The sequence below is a fragment of the Capsicum annuum genome, chromosome 2 (genome assembly GCF_002878395.1).
Source record: "Capsicum annuum cultivar UCD-10X-F1 chromosome 2, UCD10Xv1.1, whole genome shotgun sequence".
Classification (NCBI taxonomy): domain Eukaryota; kingdom Viridiplantae; phylum Streptophyta; class Magnoliopsida; order Solanales; family Solanaceae; genus Capsicum; species Capsicum annuum.
In genome coordinates, this window is record NC_061112.1 from 121181693 (window position 1) to 121204410 (window position 22718).

General features: G+C 38.2%; 1 protein-coding gene across 2 annotated transcripts in view; it reads left to right on the top strand.

The window, feature by feature from the left end:
* Positions 1 to 2978: 2978 nt before the first annotated feature.
* LOC107859145 (pre-mRNA-processing factor 39-2) overlaps positions 2979 to 22718 on the top strand; it is a 44052-nt gene continuing 24312 nt past the window's right edge. The window contains exons 1-2 of one of the 2 annotated variants that reach the window (XM_047406764.1): positions 2979 to 3254; positions 10091 to 10185. In XM_047406764.1, coding sequence (XP_047262720.1) covers positions 3200 to 3254; positions 10091 to 10185 — 150 coding nt within the window. In that variant the 5' untranslated portion in view covers positions 2979 to 3199. The remainder of the gene's footprint in view (positions 3255 to 10090; positions 10186 to 22718) is intronic. The other variant, XM_016704053.2, reaches the window with a different exon arrangement.

Genomic DNA, 22718 nt, shown 5'->3' on the forward strand with positions numbered 1-22718 from the left:
GGTTCACTTCTATTATGATTTATTCACTTGCGTCTGATTTTCTTGATCCCCCATACCACATATTATTATTTACAGCTTTACATACTCAGTACATATTTCGTACTGACGTCCCTCACGGGGGACCTGCATTTCATGCTGCAGGAACAGGTGCTTCAGCTCATTCACAGCATAAATAGGAGCCAGGTCATACAGCTATTGTTGGTGAGCTCCAGTTTGCTCCGGAGCTTTCCGAGTCGGTCCCTTATGTTTTGTTATTGTACAGGAGTCATGTGTGGGTGGGGGTTTGTCCCGACCTTAGTTATGTCATGTATATCCTAGAGGCTTTGTAGACATAAGGAAGGGCAAAGTCATGGAAGTTTATATAGTGATGTTATGTTTGTATATGTGGTGGCCCGACGGCCAAGTATTATATATATTTATATTTGTGCGTGTTGTGCTGATACAGGTAATTAGACCCTTCTATATGCAACGAAGTGCTGTCCAAATTTTTGGTGACATGTAAGTGAAAGTACAGGTATTTGAACGGGTTCTCCCGGGCCTTCTCGGCTTCGGGTGCCAGTCCGGCCCGATGGAATTTTGGGGCGTGACAATGATATATGATACAATATATCATAAATATGCAAAACATGTTTTACATAGAAATAATTTATTCGCACACAGTAAAATCTTTCATGTATAAGAAAATTAAAGAAATAAATTAGCGGCACCCTAAAATTTAATAACATCTCATCTTTTTCTATTTCTTAGAAACGGAAAATGAAGGAAATAAATAAAATAAATTACTAAAAAAGTAAATTTGTTTGAAAGATAATATTTGTTACCTAAAAAACAGGAAACAGTGATCTGTTAATATAACATCCATATTTAATATTTTCAAATATGAGAAAACGGCTATTAATGTGAATATTATATATGTCATAATTGAAATTCATTAAATATGGTCATGTATATGTAATTATTTTTATAATAGTGTCTAATTGTGTTCTTTTTCCATTAGTAGGTAAATTTTAGTTGGGTGATCTTGATAGTTTGTAAAAGTTAGGGCATAAAATCATATTTAAAAAAGTTTTTTGAAAAGTCAAAAAAAAATTTCAAAAAAGACATGGTCAAATACAACTCCAACTCTAATTTCAACTCTAACTCCAAAAAATTTTAGTTTCATGGCCAAACGACTACTTTGTTGACAAGATAATATTTCCATTTTCATAAAACAAGAATTGTTATAAACTCTTATCTGTTGCAGAAATAATGTACCTTTACTTGCACTGTAAGCTGAATTTTACCAACACGCATAATACATGGAACATTGAATTTACTTGCGTACGTGTAGTCCATGGTAATGTGACGGTGTTTATAATTTGTAATTTTTATTTTAGTTTATGTGACAGTTTTATGTTTAATTGTAATATTGTTACCTACATCGTCTTAATATTTTATAGCAAAATCGAAGCCTGGAACTTGTTTTATCTTGTTTGTATCTAAGCTCATAAGAGGAAGTAAAACGAGTCTCACACTATCGTCGGTTTTCGTCATACTCATCATGTTGAACATGCGCTCTACTAGCAGTTGTTGGATTGAACAAGCCCAAATATATTCTTAACATTTTTTTTTTAAAAAAAATGGCCTCACACCATTAAAAGTTTCATACATCTTTGAAATTATTGTTACTATAAAAGAGTATATTATAGTAAAAACTTTAATTTCATTTCAACGTTTTGAGACGTCAAGTACAAAATGTATCAATTATGCATACTATACGTAAAACTTAAATTCTCTGAATTGATCGAGTTAATTTACTGTTCAGGTTGTAGTCAACAACAATAGTTCTTTTATAAGTAAACTCCAAAAGAATAATTTAAAATTAAAGAAATAAATTAAAGTTCAAATATATTCACGAAATGAGTCTATTTTACAATTAGAAGCCGCGGAGTGTTAAGGGTAGGATATTTGAGTGAAGTTAAATAATATAGAGTAAAGACTAAAATATATTTATATAATATTAAGTAAGAACATAATTGAAAAAAATAAGAAAATAATGAAATATCACTAAATTGATGGTTATATAAAATAAAGATTTTCATTCAAATTATAATATATCATGCATTTTAAGAAATAATTAAACAAATATGATTTTCATAATAATCATTCCATATCAGAAAACCATCCTCCAAACAAAGTGTAATAGGGTGGTCCATGATTTGGTCCAAATTGATTTTTAATTAAAATCAAAACAACATCAATTTTAGCGATTTTAAAGTTTTTTAAATCAAATAAATAAAAGCCATCATTTGATTATTGTCAATTTGGTTAAATTTTTTTATTTATATTCAGTTTATAAAAAATAAATAATAAAAAAAATACAGACACATGAGACAATCATTTCAAATGAATATTGGAAATAAACAAAATTCTTTCTATTATTACAAAATGAATGTATTTTGATAAAATCGATTTTAAAAACTATTATACCATTGTCATACCAAATGAATTTAGTATGATTCGATATTTGCGGTATGGTAAATTGATAATCATAATTTGTTCAACTTTAACAATATACACTTGAAAAATAAAATATTATGACTTCGAATTTCAAACGAAAGTACAACCAACTCCTTTTATTAATCATTTACATAAAAAAATATTTCAATCAATATAGAATTATTATAATTTTAACATCTAAATACTATTTAGTTTTATACCATCACTAGATCGTATTTGTTAGTTTAATAATCTATATAATTATGTATGTAACTATAAACTTCGGTCTGATATGCGGTATTTCGATATGTTATTTGTAAATATCGAATATAATTTTTTTTTAAAAATATATTATATACCATAATATCAAAATTATGGTATCAAAAATTTTGATTTGGTAATAATAGTTCGATTTATATCATAACCTGCCCACTCCTGTCTAAGTTGCAATAATTATAGAGATTTTCGCAAAAATTTAAAATTATTTAATTTATAAAACCATTTTTAAAAAAATTAAATTTATGATCAAATACTGGGGCAGTTCATTTCCTCCCTAGTCCCTAGTGTACCAACAAAGTCGAGTAGTTTCCACCGCAGTGTTGTTTATTCTCCGGCGACGCACAGTCGGGTCTCCGGTCTTCTTCTCCCTTAATGTACGGAAGAGATTTCATACATTCATTCATCAAACGTGAACCCTAACCCTAATTGGCTGCTTCGAACTATGGAATTGGAGGTACACAATCACAGTGCTGCTGCTGAACCTCATCCTATTCAAGGTTTATACCTTCAAATTGAAGTTTCTCTAATCACAAATTGATAATAACATGATTTATGTGTATTCTTGAATATACTATAAACCCTCATGGTTCGCCCTTCCTCAAATCCCGCGCATACCAGGATCTTTAGTGCACCAAACTGCTTTTTTTTTTTTTTTTTAATTTGTATACATGTTGAATCTTTCTTGTGATTTTTTATTTTATTTTAAAATTATGATTGAGAAATCCCTAGTGAGTTAGTTGTCCCAATCTCATTTGGCCCTTAAAGTTTGAAACTTGTGGGAGTTTAGGTCAGCTCCTTCATTCTGCTCTCACTTAAATGATAGGCTTCATGTCAGAGTCAAAGTTCGAACGTGTGCCTAATCCACACATACCACTCTCCGTTCTCATTCTTTTTATTGTTATCATCCCCCATGGGATAAGATTTTACATTGGGTTCTAGTTTCACTTGGATTGTAGCTCCAGTTTGAACAAGTTTTATGATAAAGGATGATTTGCTTAGAAATGATAAAAACAAGGTGGTTCAAAAATTGTTTCTAACTTTTATTAGACTGAATAAGTATCATTTTCATAATGCAACAACATATCCAGTGTACAAAGTGGGGTCTGGGGAGGGTAAAGTGTACACAGTCCATGATGAAGTATAGAGGTTGTTTGCGATACACTTCTGGCTCAGGACCCAAAAAAAAAATAAGTATCATTTTCATGAATATTGTAATTCACATGTGTATAATTTTGAGGAGATAATTCACAGTTGTTGGATTTGTCTTGTTATTTTGTGAGCATCATTGCGAAAGTTCTGGAATAGGATAAAACCCTTCCCACAGAGATGATTTTAGAAGCTTGTTTTACTAGTATTAGAATCTAATTGCATTCTCAAATAGTGTTAGATTTTTATTAAAGTAAAATCTTTTGTAGCTAATTAATGTTTACCGAAGAAAATTGTAATGCAGATATCACTAACAGTAATATAGAAATATGAAATATAGTATCTACTATCTAAAGAAAATTGCTGTTTGGTAGTTTATGATTTTATCCCCTCTCTATAGCTGCCTAGTGTTTCTTGAGTTTGAATGGTTAGGATGACAAGTAGCAAGTGGTATGACCATTCCGTCTATAGAAATTTGTGAATGAAATAAGTCAACAAAGAAAACAAAGTATTCAAGCGAAACACACTATTAGCCCTAATACGTTGGGGTCCAATAGTCCATGATCTTACATTACCCTGTAGAAAAAAAAAGTTGGAGTGCATGATTAGTTAGCTCAAGCCATTTAGCTTGGGAGCAGATGTTAATCACCATTGTTCTGAAGCCTTCTTCTAAAATGAAAGATAGCTGAATACCTCAGAACGTAACATTCACAATCATCTCTTGGTTTGTGATTACAATTTTTTTCTTGTTGAAGTAAGAAAGTTTGTATAATAGGCACCGAGGAGATGCAATACGTACAAAAGAGGGAAGGAGGGGTCAGCTTGGTAAAAAAGTGGGAAGCTAGAGCAAAATAGCTGACAAAATCCAGAAAGCTAGTATGGCATTCTACAACAACAACAACAAACCCAGTATATTCCCACATAGTGGGGTCTGGGGAGGGTAGAGTGTACGCAGTCCATACCACTACCTCTAATGAGGTAGAGAGACTGTTTCCAATAGACCCCCGACTCAAGATAAAAGGCAGTATAAAAGGCAATATACAAAAATATCAAAAGCATAGAACATGATAAAATAACATAGATACGACATCCACAAAAAAGTACATTGCCAAACAAAGGACACCATAATTCCCCTACCTACTGACTACAACTCAACCACACCCCTAGCCCTCTATCCTAATGTTTTTCCTCCATATCTTCCTATCCAGGGTCATGTCCTCAGTCAGGGTCATATCCTCAGTCAGCTGTAACTGATCCATGTCACGCCTAATCACTTCTCTCCAGCATTTCTTCGGTCTACCCCTACCCCGCTTGAAACCTACCAAGGCCACCCCCCACACCTACGAACTGGGGCATCCGTGCCCCTCCTAATCACATGACCAAACCATCTCAACCTCACTTCCCGCATTTTATCCTCCACTGAAACCACTCCCACCTTCTCCCGAATAATTTCATTCCTAACCTTGTCTGGCCTTGTGAATCCAAACATCCAACACAACATTCTCATTTCCGCCACCTTTAACTTTTGGATATGAGAATTCTTAACCGGCCAACACTCCGCTCCATACAACATAGCAGGCCGGACTGCTACTCTATAGAATTTGCCTTTAAGCTTGGAGGCACCTTTTTATCGCATAAAATTCGCGAAGCGAGCCTCCATTTCATCCAACCTGCCCCAATACGGTGAGAGACATCCTCATCTATCTCTTCATTCCCCTGAATCATAGACCCGAGATACTTAAAACTATCCCTCTGCCAAAGACATGTAGCTTTAAGAGAGTGGTGAGGAGTTGATAACCCATCAAAACATCTGCGATTTCTCTTTGCCCAGACACACCAAAATTTACAGGCAACTGGCAAGGATCATCTGCCAGACTTATGAATTTGTCAACTTTTATTCCAGACCAGCATCTATAGGCTTCTCTGATACTGTGTGGAAATGAATTTGTGCCAAATGTCTTCAGCAAGTGGACAATGTAGAAAAAGATGCCTATTGGAGTCTAGTTGTTGGTGACACATGTAACATCTTTTGACCAACTGTATCCTTCTTCAATTCTTCTATTGAGGTTGTCTAGTGTCAAACATGATTCATGTAGGGGTATCCTGCTGAAGCAGATTATCTTCGAAGGGAGCTTTGTTTTTCAGATGTATTTCCAGGGCCATTTGTGATTTTCATTAGTGGAGCAAAAATGGGCGTAACCTGCCTTCTCAGAGTAGGGACCATTCATCTACTTAATGCTATTAACAATACTTCTCCAGTGTGCTTTGTGGACAATTACAATGAAGTGGGGTTTACACTGTGCGCACCCGAAGGGTAGCTGCTGTGGGTTCCCTTGTCAACCAAAAAAAAAAAAAAGCAACCCAATCTAAAAATGAAGATGGATTATGATCCCAGGTTGTATTTGATGGACTATCTGGAGGGAATGGAGTCTAAGATGCTTTGAAGAAAAGAGCAACCCAATCCAGAAGACAAAGCTTAATTGTATTTTGCTTTTTCACTTTTGGTGTAAACAAGAGTACATAGAGAATGTTGAGACTCTAATGCAGTTGTTAGAGTCTCTATAGATCTTCTTGCTTAGATTAGCTTGCTCTCATTCCTTGTAATTTTGGCTTATCAGTCCTTTTTGATTAATACAATATGTTACGTATCAAAAAAAAAATGTCTTGACTAACTGACTAATTACACCCTGGGTGTATATGACTATATCTATTTTACAGAAACATGAGAACACAGCCATTCCTGCTGAGTATGTGACACAAAAAATTAAAATAAACCTAGTATTACCTCACATTGCAATAGCAGATGGGTGATGCTTTCTTTTTGTTTCTTCACATAATGGATACTAGCACTTGATGATCATCTTCCTTGTTCTATTCCTTCAAATAATCTCCTATTTCTCTCACTCCAAATAACCCACAACAGTGCTACTGGTGCAACCTTCCAAGACCTAGGACTACTCCCCCCCCCTCCCCCCTCTTGTAACCCAGATATGCAATGCCTCCTTCACTGTTTATGCTTTCTTTTTGTTTCTTCACATAATGGATACTAGCTCTTGATGGTCATCCTCCTTGTTCAATCCCTTCAAATGCTCTCGTATTTCTTCGACTCCAAATAACCCACAACAGTGCTAGTGGTGCAACCTTCCAAGACCTAGGACTCCTTTTCCCCCTCTTTTTTTTTCTTGGAAATTGGTAACTGTTTCTATTTCTAAAAATCAGTACTTAGGTTGTACTGAAAACCATATTTACATAAGGAACTCTAAAGATGCTGTCCCATCCCTATAATGTGTCTTAAGACATCAATGATAGAGACAGTATCGTTGGAGTATGCCTGATTACACCAAAAATTCAAAGTCAAGATATAATTTAGTTTGATTGCTGCATATTACTCTCCCCAGTCTCAAAAACTTTGAGATTCCACTCTTTCACTATAGTCCACCAAATAGCAGGAACGATTCTCCAGTTGCTTCTATTCTTCGCTTGTAATCCTGCCTCATCCCAACTGTATAGAGCCTCTGAAATTCTACCAGGCATGGACCAGGAGATGCTTTTAAGCCTTAGGAATAAACTCCACAGTTGGCCGGTGACCTTGCATTGGATGAACAAGGGATTGACTGTTTCTGCAGTTTCCCCACATAAAAACATCTAGGGCATAGTGGGATCCCCCTCTTCATCAAATTCTCCTGTGTCGACACACCTTTTTTAGCCAGTAACCATACAAAATATGCCACTTTGTGTGGGATCTTCGCTTTCCATATGTGTTTCCAAGGCCAATTGGGTGCCTGCAGATTTGAGTGATTCAGCTTCTGTATGCTCCACTTACTTTAAATATCCCTTTACTGTTCCCCAACCATTGCAATCTGTCCTGACCTATCCCTAAACCACTAAAATGTTCTGTGATGCTGAAAAATTCTGTTACTCTTGGAATTTCCCAGTCGTTTAAGTGCCTCCTGAATACAAAATTCCACCCTTGAGGAGTCCATAGTTCAGCTATAGCACTTTGCTGTCGAAGTACCAAACTGTGAATATCAGGGAAGAGTGTCCAGATTTCCTGCTTCATGCCAATCATCCTTCTAAAATCTAGTTTTAGTACCATCTACCACTTCGATCTTGATGTTAGATTTGAATTCATTCCATAAAATCTAATGGACTTCCATAAGCTAACACCATAAGGAGTGGTAACTTCCTTTGTCATCCAACTATCAGCCTCTTCGTATTTTGCTTTAATGACTGTGCCCCATAAATTCTGATTATCATTTGAGTACTTCCAAAGCCACTTCATCCTCAAAGCCTGCTTTGATTCTTCAGATTCTTGATCCCCAAACCCCTAACTCTCTTTTCATTAGTCACTGTTTTCCATTTGACTAAGTGGTACCCCCTCTTTTCTTTGTTCCCTTGCCATATAAATTTTTTCCTGATGCTATCCAACCTATTGATGATTCCTGTTGGGATGAGAAATAAAGACATTATGTATGTTGGAAGTGCATCAAGAACAGAGTTAATTAGAGTCAATCTTCCACCCAACGAGAGATATTGAGACTTCCACCTTGCTAGCTTCTTCTCACACTTCTCAATCACCCCATTCCAGATTTCCGCATTTTTGCAGTCTTGGATTTGGCCCCCAAAGGCATACCCAAGTAAGTAGCTGGGAAAGTACCCACTTCACCCCAAGAATTAACTTCAAAGTTTCCATGGTTGGCACTTTATTGACTGGATATAGGAAGCTTTTCTTCCAGTTGACATGTAGCCAAGACATTCCTCCAAAAAATAACCAGAATTATTCTTAGGATCTTGAGTTGGTCCTCTTCAGCATCACAGAAGATCAAGGTATCATCTGCATATTGGAGATGGGTTATCTCTAGACTTGCCCTTCTAGCTCTAGCAACTTGAAAACTTCTTAACCACCCTTTTCTGCTTGCATTCTTGATCAAATTGTTGAGTCCCTCCATAACTAATATAGAAAGGAAAGGTGATAGAGGATCCTTGCCTTGGGCCCCTTTGTGCACTAAAGAAACCTGCCGGAGATCCATTTACCAACACTAAGAAATTCACCGAAGAAATGCAGAATTTAATCCACTGTCTCCATTTGAGGCCACTGTCTCCTCTTGTAACCCCAAATATGCAATGCCTCCTTCACTGTTCTTGGCGTCATCTATCGCACCCCAAACCGATTAAGAACCACTCTCCAAAGGCGGTTAGCCACATGACAATGCAATAAAAGATGATCCACACCATCACTCGACCTCTTGCACATAAAAAACCATTTAACACTTACTTTGCTCATTGCTCAATGTATGATATGACTAAGCGGGAACCTGAACCTCCACTCTCAGACATTTTCATGCCTAGATTCTCTAATTAACACATTTAATGTAACTTGTAAAAAAAGAAACAAGAAAAAAAATAGAAAGCACACTCACTGTAGATTGACAACTTTATCATATGCATACGCTTTAAATGTGATATTCCTGGCTACTTGACCTTTCTTGCACGAAATACTATCCATTGAATGCAACAGAGAACCTAGGAAGAAAATGTTAAGGCTTTATAATTAGGGTAGAACGTTAATGTGTGTGTGGGTTATAGCTAGTAGTTAGGGAGCTCTGGTGTAGCTGGCTTGGTAAGCTTACGACTATGCTCACTGGTAGGAGCCGTTAGTGTATGCTACTACGAGGGGGGGCCTTTTATTATTTCTTATTTACTGTTTTTTAACTTTCGTATTGCTCTTAATTTCATGACTCTCTTAGCTCTGTTTGTATTATTTCTCATTTCTTATTTCAATTATGCAATGCATTCTGCTTTAGGTATTACTATGACCGTGTTAACTATTCTTGATCTTGAGCCAGGGGTCTATCGGAAACAACCTCTCTACTTTTTCGGAAGTAGCAGTATGGACTGCGTACATTTTACCCTCCCCAGACCCCACTTGGTGGGAATTCACTGGGTTTGTTGTTGTTGTTGTTTGACAATTATGATTATCTCAAAATATCAATTTTTAAGTTTCCATGTATTTTCTTTGTATTGCATACTTTAGGAAGTTTGACTTAGTTATTAATTCTTTTTGTCTGTCTAGTTTTTTTATTACTAGCTTCATTTAGTCATACACCATGTGCGCCCATTTTTTTTTTTTTACATGTTTTGGTGTTGCTTGATTCTGAATATGGAATCATGATTCCTTTTTTTGAAGTTTATAATGAAAGACTTAAGGATATGATTTCTGGAGGCTCAGAAGACCTTGATTCGTGGAACACATTGATATCAGTGATAGAGAATACCTACCCTGTAAGTTCAAATTCACTTGGCTTCATATGGATCAAATTTATTATCATGCTTGATATAGGACATAACTTTATATTGGGGTTTTGTTAATCATGTCGTTTTGAACTTTACTATTTTGCATCTTCTAGTTTATTTAAGAACGACGACAATCCAAGTCCAAAAAGCAATACAACATTCTTGTTCTTGGATTTGTTCGCTGAAATGGTCAATGTTTCGGTGATTTGTCTCTTCTATGTGGTCATGGATTTGGGATGTATGGGAGAAATTAAGAACAACAATGCATAGACTAGGATGGACTCTATTAAGAAATATAAGGCTTAGTAGTTAGGACTAGCATTTGCCTGATGCCTACAATATATTGATGCCTACAATATATTGATATGCGGAACCCAAATGGATAGGCAAATAAGTATATGTAACTTCAACTCTCAATTGAATCAAAAGCCCAAAAGGTAAAGATTGAGTAGGAGGAGACTGTACCCAAGTACTTAGAAATTGATCACAAAGCAAGGCGTCTAAACTTCGTTTTTATGAACCTAATCTAGCAAGGTGAATGAATACTACAAGGATCCAATCTTAGGTAGCAAAGTAGAGTTCTTCAATAGAACTTGGGAGAAACCTTTCTCGAATTGACATTGCATAAAAGTATGAATATTCTGTATCTGTCTGTGAAAACTCATGATAGCAGACCATCATCTAGATCGGAAGACTCATCATCTGGATCGAGATTAGACAAATTTCTTGTGTCTACTTCGGAAGGAGATGACTCCCAATATGGTCCAGGTTCCTTTTCCGCGATTGGTATCAGACTATACCCCTATTTTGTTGGATGACAGTAGAGGAAGATGGACAAAATCTCCTTTCAGATTTGAGAATATGTGGCTAAATGTGACTGATTTTCAAGACAGAGTGACCAGCTGGTGGAGTAGTTATGTTGTGGAGGGAAGACCTTTTTGTAGGCTAGCCAAGAAGTTGAAATTGCTCAAAGCATATATAAGGGTGTGGAATAAAGAGGTGTTTGGGAGGGTAGAGGTAAAGATGAGAGAGAACATGAATGGAGTTGGGGAGTTGGGGAGTTGGAGAGGGTAGTAACGGGGAGGGATTTGGAAGATAGGCAGAAAGAGAGGAAAAAAGTTTTGAAAAATGAGTTAGCTGTCTTGGCGTTGGCTCAAGAGGTTAGTTGGAGGCAAATATCAAGAGTGTTATAGTTGAAGGAGGGGGACTCTAATACAAAATTCTTTCACAGGGTGGCAGTAGCTAATAGAAGAAGGAAATTTATAGAATCGATGGAGGTCGATGGGGGTGTGCCAGGTAGGGAAAGAGGAAGTCGAGGCAGCAGTTGTAGATTATTATGAAGACTTATTTAAAGAGAAAGCGGAGTGGAGGCCTACCACACAGGTTTAAGGTTTAGTCAAATCAGTGGGGAGGAGGGTGAGTGGTTGGAGAGGGCAATCGAGGAAGAGGCAGTGAAAACAACTGGAGAGTGTTGTGCGGGTGACAAAGCTCTGGGTCCAGATGGTTTTTCTTTGGCTTTTTTTTCCAGCATTGCTGGAATATCGTCAAAATCAAATGCTGTTGTCGAGTTCCAAGATAGTGGTGAATTTGAACGAAGTTTGATTGCCTTTTCATTGTCATTATTCTTAAAACGAGAAGGAGCTACGAGCATGAAGGATTATAGACCTATTAGTTTGGTGAGAAACATTTATAAGATTCTTTCTATGGTGCTTTCTAGGTGTTGGATGAGACTATTTCTACTTCTCAGAATGCGTTTGTGTAGGGTAGATAGATTCCAGATGCAACATTGGTGGCATACGAAGTGATGGATTCAAGGAGAAAGCAAAGAGTACTAGGTATGTTATGCAAACTTGATTTTGAGAAGGTAGACGATCATGTGAATTGGAAATTTTTAGATTTCATCATGCTTCAAATGAGATTTGGGGGGAAGTGGAGGAAATGGATCTACTTTTGCATTTCTTCGGTGAATTTTCAATGTTGGTAGATGGTTACCCATGAGGATTTTTGGGAAGCTCGAGGGGTTTGAGACATGGGGATCCTCTATCACCGATGTTGTTCATTTTGGTTATGGATGCTTTGCACATGATGATAGCTAAAGCTGTTTGGTTTCAATGTGGCGGTTTGGGGTGAATGGATAATATCAGTGTCTCATTTGTTCTTCGCGGATGATACCTTGGTCTTTTGGGATGCAGTTGAGACCCAAGTAGATTCTTTAGGCCAAATTCTCATTTGGTTTCAAGCAGTGTTAGGACTTAAAATTAACTTGAAGAAGTGTGAGATATTTCTTGTTGGGGAGGTGACTAACATTGGATCACTTGCTTGAGTTTGAATTGTAGGGTTGGGGCTCCTCCAACTACATAGCTTGGAGTTCCTTTTGGTGCTTCGAACTAGGATCTCACTGTGTGGAATCCGGTTTTTCAAAGGGTTGAGAAGAGGGTAGCAGGGTGGCAGAAAAGATATTTGTCCAGGGTTGGGAAGGAAGTGCTTATCAAGAGCACACTCTCTAGCATTCCCACTTACTACTTGTCTTTGCTTCTTGCTCCAACTACGATTATTGGTAAATTGGAAAAGATTCAGAGAGATTTCCTTTGTGTTGCAGCGGACGGGGCAAAGAAGTTTCATTTGGTGTGTTGGGAGGTTGTCACCTCTTTTAAAGAATGAGGAGGACTGTGAGTTAAAGACTTGGAAGTTTTTAATAAAACTTTATTGTGCAAATGGATGTGGAGGTTCAGGGTGGAGGTACAAGCTTTATGGAGGGGGTGATAGGTGATAAATATGAGATTAGAGATGGGGGATGGAGAACTAGAGATAGTGTTTTGCCTTTTGGGTGCGACCTTTGGAGAAATATCATGAAGGGATGAAGTTCTTTCGTGGAAAATATCTCTTTCAAGGTTGGTGATGGGAGGAGAGTAATTTTTTGGGGGACATAACTGGTGTGGGGATATAATATGGAAAGATGAATTCCAGAGTACAACAACAACATACCCAATGTATTCCCACATAGTGGGGTTTGGGGAGGGTAGAGTGTACGCAGACCATACCACTACCTCAGGTGAAGTAGAGAGGCTGTTTCCGAAAGACCCCCGACTTAGGACCGATAACAGTATAACAAACACAAAACATAAATGCATATAAACTAGTACAGTATGCAAAATAAACTAACACCGCTAGCCACGAGATAATACTACAGCCACAAGATAATACTAAAAATCATCTATCCGAAACCATAGACATCACTCAACACCACGCACAAGAAACTTCAGACACAAATAAAGAACGCTCCCCTACTATTACCGACGCACTCCCACCCCCTAACCTCCACCCTAATCCGCGTCCTCCACACCTTCCTATCAAGGGTTATGTCCTCCGCAAGTTGTAACTACTTCATATCATGCCAAAGAGAATTCCAGAGTTTGTACAGAATATCTTGCCAAAGAGAATTGACTATTCAACAAATTACGAGGTCACAAGGTGGAGAGACTTCTTGGAATCTGTGATTTAGAAAGGATTTTCAAGAGTGGGAAGTGAGTGAGTTTCAAAGATTGATAAACTTTCTTCACAAGCAAGTCAATTTGACGGATAATCCCGATGGGTGGCGGTGGTGTCTTGGAAGTAATGGAGTGTTCTCCATGAAGTCGTTTTATGAGAAACTTTTGGTTAGGGAGGAGGTTGAGTTTCCATGTAATGCAATATGGGTTCAAAATGTGCCAAGAAAGGTGTGTTTTTTCACTTGGCTACCTACTGAGGGGTGATTTTGACGGCAGGAAATCTTAGAACGCGGAAGGTTGTTTGCGTTAGTTGGTGCTACATGTGCAAGGAGACGGTCAAGGTTGTGGATCACCTCCTTCTACGTTGTGGGCTTTCCATGCGATTATGGTGGGATATGTTTAGATGGTTTCACACTCCTTGGGTAATGCCAAGAACTGTGAAAGATTTGATGCTGAGTTGGAAGAGCGAGGGAGAAGGCGGAGAAGACGAACGGCTTGGAACATGGTTTCGATGGCGTTAATGTGGGTAGTTTGGAGAGAGAGAAATAGAAGAGCTTATGAAGGTGTAGAGTCGAGTTTCTTGCATTTGAGGAGTAGTCTTTGCTCTCTTATTTTTTTTTTTGGTATAAACAGAAAGTCCCTTCTTGCTTAGAGGATTGGGTGGATTTTGTAGAGCTTCATATTTTGTAGAGTTTTGATCCTTTGGTAACCTATGTATACGACCGATTTGCTCATGTTTATGAATGAAAATACTTTTACTTGGTTTTAAAAAAAAAAAGCTCTTGGTTTAGTTGAAAAATGACAAAAACTTTCAATATTACCTTTATCAAAAATAAAAAAAAAACAACAAAAACTTTCAATAACAACATAACAAAATAGGTACAGCAGTGTTCCTGCACTATGCTGCTCTACAAAAGGCACTTCTCTACTTCCAGTGTGGACTCTTTGGCGATATTCTTTTTTTTTTTTTTTTGGAAACTGGCAAATTTGTATTCATTAGCATTAGGCTGACCACCTCCAAAAAGGAGAAGAAACTACAGAGATCCTATCAAGTCTACAATCTGATCTATACCTTCTATACAAAGTTGTTTACACCAAAAAAGTAAAGATACAATACAATTCCATTTTTCTTTACGAATAGAATTGGATCTATCTTCAAAGCATCTCCCATTTCTTTCCCTCTACACTTACCACCATATGCAAGATGGTTTTAATCTCCACCACCTCCTTTGACTTTTACTTCCTCTCCTCCTAATCCAGCAGCTCATAAGATCTCGAGTGTGCTCTGCCATAATCCTGTTAGTGTTAGTAATGTTGAGGAAAAGGTTCCATAGCTGTGAAGTGAACTTGCAATGTAAAACAAGATGATTATTTGTTTCCCCTGTCAAGTTGCAAAGAAGGCATCTTGGAACTAGTTGTACTTGTATTCCCTTCTTTTGTAGCACTTCCTGAGTAAGCATGCTCTCTTGATCACCTACCAAGTGAAGCATTTACTTTGGTATGGATGGCATTTTTCCACAAGTAGTTCCAGTGGTAATGTGTACCCCAGTCTGGCTATATACTCCACTGCCTTCTTATAGTGCAGTTATGTGCCACACATTGCTCTAGCACGCTTTAGTGGTAGGGGTGTGCATCGGTCTGTTCGGTTTGATTTTATATATTATCGGTTCGGCTTATCGATTTTTGGTTTTAAATATGCTAAACCAATAACCAAACCAATAAGATATTTTTTATCGGTTTTCGGTTTATCGATTTTTAGTCTTTAACAGTTTGGTTTTTGGTTTAACCGATAAGAAAATACTCATAAAATAGAAATAGTAGTAACTAACATTAAAAAAATCGAATCTTAGTTGCAACCAAAAATCCTACATGATGTGCTTTAATTTACAAGAATCTTCAAGTTTGAACTAAATGTTGTTAGGTGAAATTAAGAGTTTGTATAATTGAAATAATAGGTTTGTTAATTGGTAGAAATTAAAGAGAAATTAAGAGAAATATATAATAAGTCATATATATATATATGTATATTTTTATTGGGTTATCGGTTTACCCAGTAACCCAATAATGTTTTTTATAAAATCATTAAAAAACCGTTAACCCAATAACAATAAACCAATAACATTTTTATTGGTTCGGTTTATTGGTCGGTTCGGTTTTTGCACACCCCTATTTAGTGGAATAGCCAGAACTTTGTGTAGGCGAGTCCAAATGAAAAATGTTTATCCTTGGTTATTAGATTCAAGGGGCTTCAATTTTCTTTTATAAATTACTTAACCTTATAAATATAGAAGGGCTACAATTTTCTTTCATGGGTCACGTCCAAAATCCCGTTAGATTGAGAGTTGTTCATCTCTAAAACTGGGTCATGATTGACTCGATAGATATGTCTCTTCACTTCTAATTTCTAACTTTTCTTGCTTTTATCCGTATTTACCTTCACAATTCTACTATTTTAGCATCAGAAGTTCACCTGGTACTTGTTGCTGGTGGTGGTGGCATGTATCCCATGGAACGAGGTGCGTTAAAATTGGCCCGTATACCACGGTCATAAAAAAAAAAAAAAGTTGCTCGGTTGCATTCTTGGATGTCCCTATATATCATGTCCCTTATCTAGAAGATTCATCCTTGAATATGAAACCTACATCAAAGGATGGATAATTAGTTAACTCCCAACAAGCATTCTTGGGATACTTTGCAAGAAAGAATAAAAGTAGTGTCCATTTACCCTCTTCGCTAGCGTGGTCCATCTCCACTTGAATATTTTCTTTTTGGGAATACGGACGCATATTTGTTACTAGACAAGCATGGCCCGTGTCAGCACGGGCTCAACATTAAGATATTTATTTGTCTTTTCAATCTTGATATATTTAAATAAAAAATTTTAATAAAAGGATTGCATATGTTTTCTAGGATTCATCCGAAATCTAACATGAGTTCAACATATGTTATTTTAATATGTATTTAGATAATTTAAGTTGTTAACTATTGTAATTTATAATATTTTTTTATGTATTTTTCAAATTAATATACGTTACTTTTCTTGTCTAAATTTTTGTGGCATTGATAGTCAATTATATTTTAAAAATAATTTAAGTTTTTAATTATTGTGATTTATAATACTTTTTTACTATTTCAATTTCAGTGACACTAATATAATTTCAAGAGCCGACCAAATATTTTATATCTTTTAAATTTTTTAAGTTGTTGTTTATTGTGATTTCTAGTATTTTTCATGTAATTTTTTTGAAATATATAACATATTAATTTTTTTTTAGATATTTTAAGTTGTTTACAATTGTAATTTGTAATACTTTTTATGTAATTTTTGAATAATATATGTTACTCTCCTTGTCCAGAGTTTTGTGTCGACAAAAGCCAATTATATTTTTTAAATAATTTAAATTTTTGATCATTGTGATTTATAATATTTTTTCTATCTCAACTTATGTGGCACAATGCTTAAATGACCATAATAATTAATTAGGGTAATATAGTAAAATCACGACTGAAACAGAAATCAGTCAATTTTTTAAAATTTTTTTGTTAATTATTGTTATTTACAGTACTTTTTATTTCATTTTCAAATAATATATGTTGCTTTATATCTTCTTCTGTCCCGTCCCAATTTATGTGGCACTAATATAATTTTGATAGTAAATCAAATATTTTATGTTGACATATCATTTTGTTATTCTTATTTTTCTAATACATAAATGATTTATAATAAGGAGTGATATAGTAAAATCATCGTTCGAAAGATGAAAATTTAATTTAAAACATTGAGTTAATTTCGCATTTTATGTCTATTTTATTTTTCATGAAATATTATTTATTTTCTTAATATCTAGATGACTCATAATAATTAATTAAGAGCGACTGATTATATTATTACTATAAAAATTAATATAATTTTATCATATCCAATAGTAATCTTCTATAATCCACCAAAATAGTATATTAATTAAATACGGGATGCTATATTTGCATATGAAAAATATGGTATTATTACACATTATTGGATAGTGCATTATATTTATCTTTTACAATAATAAAATTCTACTATATATATATTTTTTAACTTGATACATATTGACCCAACACAAATTCTAAGAAAATATTCACTAGAAATTTATTTTATTAAATTAAATTTATTAATTTTTTATTTTAAAAATTTAAAGTTAAGTTTAAATATTAGTATTTTTATATATGAAAAAAATAATTTTAAAATTTAACAACAACAACAACAACAAACCCAGTGTATTCCCACCTAGTGGGGTTTGGGGGGTAAGATGTACGCAGTCCATACCTCTACCTCTGAAGAAGTAGAAAGGCTGTTTCCGATAGACCCCCGGCTCAAGGCACGAGATACCGCACAAACACATAGTAAAGCACAGAAGCAGATTACATAACATAAATACGGCACCCATAAGTAATATAAAACAGAGGAAAGCAGAGGAAAGCACACAGATTCGTAATAAAACATGGAACACGGAACACGGAATCATAACAGGAATAAAACCCCCACCAAGTAATTCTCTACACTAGCGACCCAAATTGGCCCTAGTCCTCTGCCGTAATTCGCGTCCTCCAGACCTTCCTATCTAGGGTCATGTCCTCGGTGAGCTGTAACTGTTCCATGTCCCGCCTAATCACCTCACCCCAGTACTTCTTCGGCCTACCCCTACCCCGCCTAAAATCATCCAACGCTAGCCTCTCACACCTACGGATCGGGGCATTCATGCCCCTCCTCTTCACGTGTCCGAACCATCTCAATCGTGCTTCCCGCATCTTGCACTCCACTGAAGTCATACCAACCTTCTCCCGGATAGTCTCATTCCAAACTCTATCCCCTCTAGTCAGCCCATACATCCAGCGCAACATCCGCATTTCTGCCACCTTCATTTTTTGGATGTGGGAGTTCTTAACTGGCCAACACTCCGCTCCATACAACAAGGTCGGACGGACTACCACCCTGTAGAATTTGCCTTTAAGCTTGGGCGGCACCTTCTTATCACACAGCACCCCCGACGCGAGCTTCCACTTCATCCATTCCGCCCCAATACGGTGCGAGATATCCTCGTCAATCTCACCGTTACTCTGGATCACGGACCCAAGATACTTGAAATTATCCCTCTTACATACCTCCTGTGCTTCCAGCTTCACTACTACCTCATTCTCCCGCCTCACGTCATTAAACTTGCATTCCACATACTCTGTCTTGCTTCTGCTCACCCTGAACCCTTTAGACTCGAGAGTTTACCTCCACACCTCTAATTTGTCATTCACACCCTCTCGAGTCTCATCTATCAGAACTACATCGTCTGCAAAAAGCATACACCACGACACCTCCCCTTGAATACGCCGCGTCAACACATCCATCACCAACGCAAACAAAAAGGGACTGAGAGTAGATCCCTGATGTAATCCTGTCAGGACAGTAAAATGCTCTGAGTCTCCTCCCGCCGTCCTCACCTGGGTTTTCTCTCCATCATACATATCCTTAATTGCTCTGATATATGCCAGCGGTACTCCACTCACCTCCAAGCATCTCCAAAGCACCTCCCTGGGGACTTTGTCGTAAGCCTTCTCCAGGTCGATAAACACCATGTGCAGATCCTTCTTCCTTTCCCTATACTGTTCCACCAACCTCCGTACCAGGTGGATTGCCTCCGTCGTCGAGCGGCCGGGCATAAATCCGAACTGGTTTTCCGAAATAGACACTATCCGTCTCAACCTCACCTCGACCACTCTCTCCCAGATCTTCATAGAGTGACTCAATAACTTAATCCCCCTATAGTTATTGCAACTCCCCCTTATTCTTATAGAGAGGGATCATGGTACTCCACCTCCAAGCCTCGGGCATCTTTGCCGTCCTGAAGATTTCATTAAACAATCCAGTCAACCACCTTACACCAGCCTCTCCAACGAACTTCCAAAACTCCATCGGTATCTCATCCGGCCCCGTCGCCCTACCCCTTCGCATCCTGCGAACAGCCTGTCTAACCTCTTCTACCTTAAAACGTCTACAATAGCTAAAATCCCGACACTTCTCTGAGTGCTCCAGTTCCCCTAACACAATAGCTCTATCCCCTTCGTCATTCAAGAGCCTATGAAAGTACGACTGCCATCTCTTCTTAATGTGGCCGTCCTCCACCAACACTCTACCGTCCTCCCCCTTCACCTAATCGAGGTCACGACCCTTCCTCTCCCTAGCCTTAGCGAGTCTAAACAACTTTTTCTCCCCTCCTTTCCCCTGTAACCCTGCATACAAGCTCTCAAAAGCGGCCGTCTTAGCTGCCGTGACTGCTGACTTAGCCTCCTTCCTCGCTAGCTTGTACTCTTTCCTGTTTACCCGCGTCTCCTCTTCGTCCTTACTTTCCACCAACTTAGCATACGCCCCTTTCTTGGTCCCCACTTTCTTCTCCACCTCTTCATTCCACCACCAATCCCCCCGATGGTGCCCGGCCCGACCCCTAGAAACACCCAACACCTCACTTACATTCTCCCTGATGCACCTTGCCGCCCTGTCCTACATACTATCCACGTCCCCCCTACACTCCCACACCCCCATTCCCGCCAACCTCTCCCCTATCTCCCACGCATTCACTAGCGTCAGGCCGCCCCACTTAATTCTAGGTCTACACTCCTTACTCCTCCTCTTTCTATTCTTCTTTATACCCAAATCCATAACCAAGAGCCTATGCTGGGTCGAAAGATTCTCACTCGGGATGACTTTACAGTCCTTACACAACGCCCTATCCCCTTTCCTAAGCAACAAAAAGTCAATCTGGGTCCTGGCTATTGCGCTTCGAAAGGTGATTAGGTGCTCGTCCTTCTTCGGGAAGCCCGAGTTCACCACCACCAGCCCAAAGGCCCTCGCAAACTCCAATAGGGTCGCCCCCTCTTCATTTCTCTCCCCAAAACCAAAACCACCATGCACATCACCAAAGCCTCCCGGTAACGCCCCGATGTGCCCGTTGAAATCCCCTGCTACAACAATCTTCTCCGAACTAGGCACGCCTCTCACCACCTCCTCCAAAGCCTCCCAAAACCGCATCTTCCCCTCCCCCTCCGATCCCACTTGCGGCGCATAAGCACTACACACGTTCAGGGTAAACCCCCGAATGACCAACTTAATAGTCATCAACCTATCGTTGATCCTCTTCACCTCCACTACCTGACCTCTAAGCTCTTCATCTACTAAGATGCCAACTCCATTCCTACGCCTCTCGCTCCCAGAGTACCACAGCTTGTAACCATCCACATCCCTAGCCTTAGACCCTACCCACTTGGTCTCTTGGACACACGCAATGTTGATCCTCCTCTTCCTAAGAATCTTCACAAGCTCTATGGACTTACCCTGAAGGGTCCCTATATTCCAAGACCCAAACCTCAGCCTACTGTCACTATCCACACGCCCTCCACTACCCCCCGCGGCCAAACCTTGGCCTCCCTCCCACTCCCGCCCTCTCCTACCACGGCCCCACGCCCCAACCCCCTCGGACATGACCCTATCCACCCATTACCGCCCACAGCCACAACTACACGAAAGTATAAGAAAATATAAAGATATACACGGTGATAGTATCAAAGCAGCAGCAAGGAAATACAAGGCTCACACAAATTCAAAGAAATACTCCCGAAACAAAACTATACTCAATTAGGGGGCAAACACCACTGGACTCAACCCCACAGCCCCAAATACAGATTCCCAGCCGATAACCCAATCCAAAGCAGTGCAAGAAACGACCACAGCAACAACAGACAACAGACAATATCCACAAATCCCACGCAAGTCAAGGTACAGGGGCTACTACTAGCTTAATACGAAGAATGAAATATGAAATAATGAAATAAAATGAAATATGAAATAACAAAGGTTAGAAGTCACCGGATTACGCTTGTAGACCAAGCCGGAAACCAATCCCAGTGTTGACCGGCTTTCGGGGGATTCCGGTGCTGAGATGGAGCTGCGGCTGCTGGAGACGGAGTGGCGGGTGCAGACGGAGTTGCGGCTGAAGACCGAGCTTCGGCTGTTGGAGACCGAGTTGGCGGCTGCAGACCGGGCGGCGGCTGGCTGGAGGCCGACGTGGGGGGAGGGGGGTATGGACAGAAACCCGGCGGGGGGGAAGGGTGGGAACACGGGGGGGGGGGGGGGGGGGGGGGCGGGGAGCGGCGACGGGGGTCGGCGCCGGGGACCGGCGGTCGGGTCGGGTCGGCGCCGAAGGTCGGTGACGGGGACCGGGGCGAGAGAGGGGGAGAGAGAGAGCCGTTAGAGCGGCGCCGGAGGTTGGCGCCGGGACCGGAGGTTGGGTCGGGTCGGCGACGGGGGCCGGGGACCGGTGCGAGCGAGAGAGAGAGAGGGTAAATAAATAAAAAGATTAGTTTTCTATATAAAAGTCAATTAAAATAATAAAATTGATTTACTTTAAATATTTAGTTGCAATTAATTAAGATAATTTTTTTTTTGCCATGATTTATGCTGCACCGATAAAATTTTGAGAGTTGAATAGAACTTTTATGTATTTTTAAAAAAGTATTTTAACTTGTTAATTATTGTGATTTATAATAATTTTTACGCAATTATCAAATAATATATTTGCTCCTTGTGTTCCAATTTATGTGGCTTCGATACAATTTTGAGAGTCACTAAAATTTTTATTTATCTTTTAAATATTTTAAGTTGTTAATTATTATGATTTGCGGTACTTTTTTTTATCTCAATTTATGTGGCATTGCTAAAATAATGAGAGTCAATAAAATTTCTATGTGTGGTAACAAATTATTGTGATTTGTGGTAACAAATTAGTTTTGAATATGATAGCTAATTAAATAAATAATTTTTTTTTTACTTCCAATATGTAGTTATAGTTAATTAATATAAATTAATAGAATATATTAAATATTTAAATTATTATGATGAAACAATGGAATTATTATATATTGGGGCATGGTATGTAATTAAGTGGGAGTAGAGGTTTTTTTTGGTAAGAGTCAATAAAATTTCTGTATGTCTTTTAAATATTTTAAGTT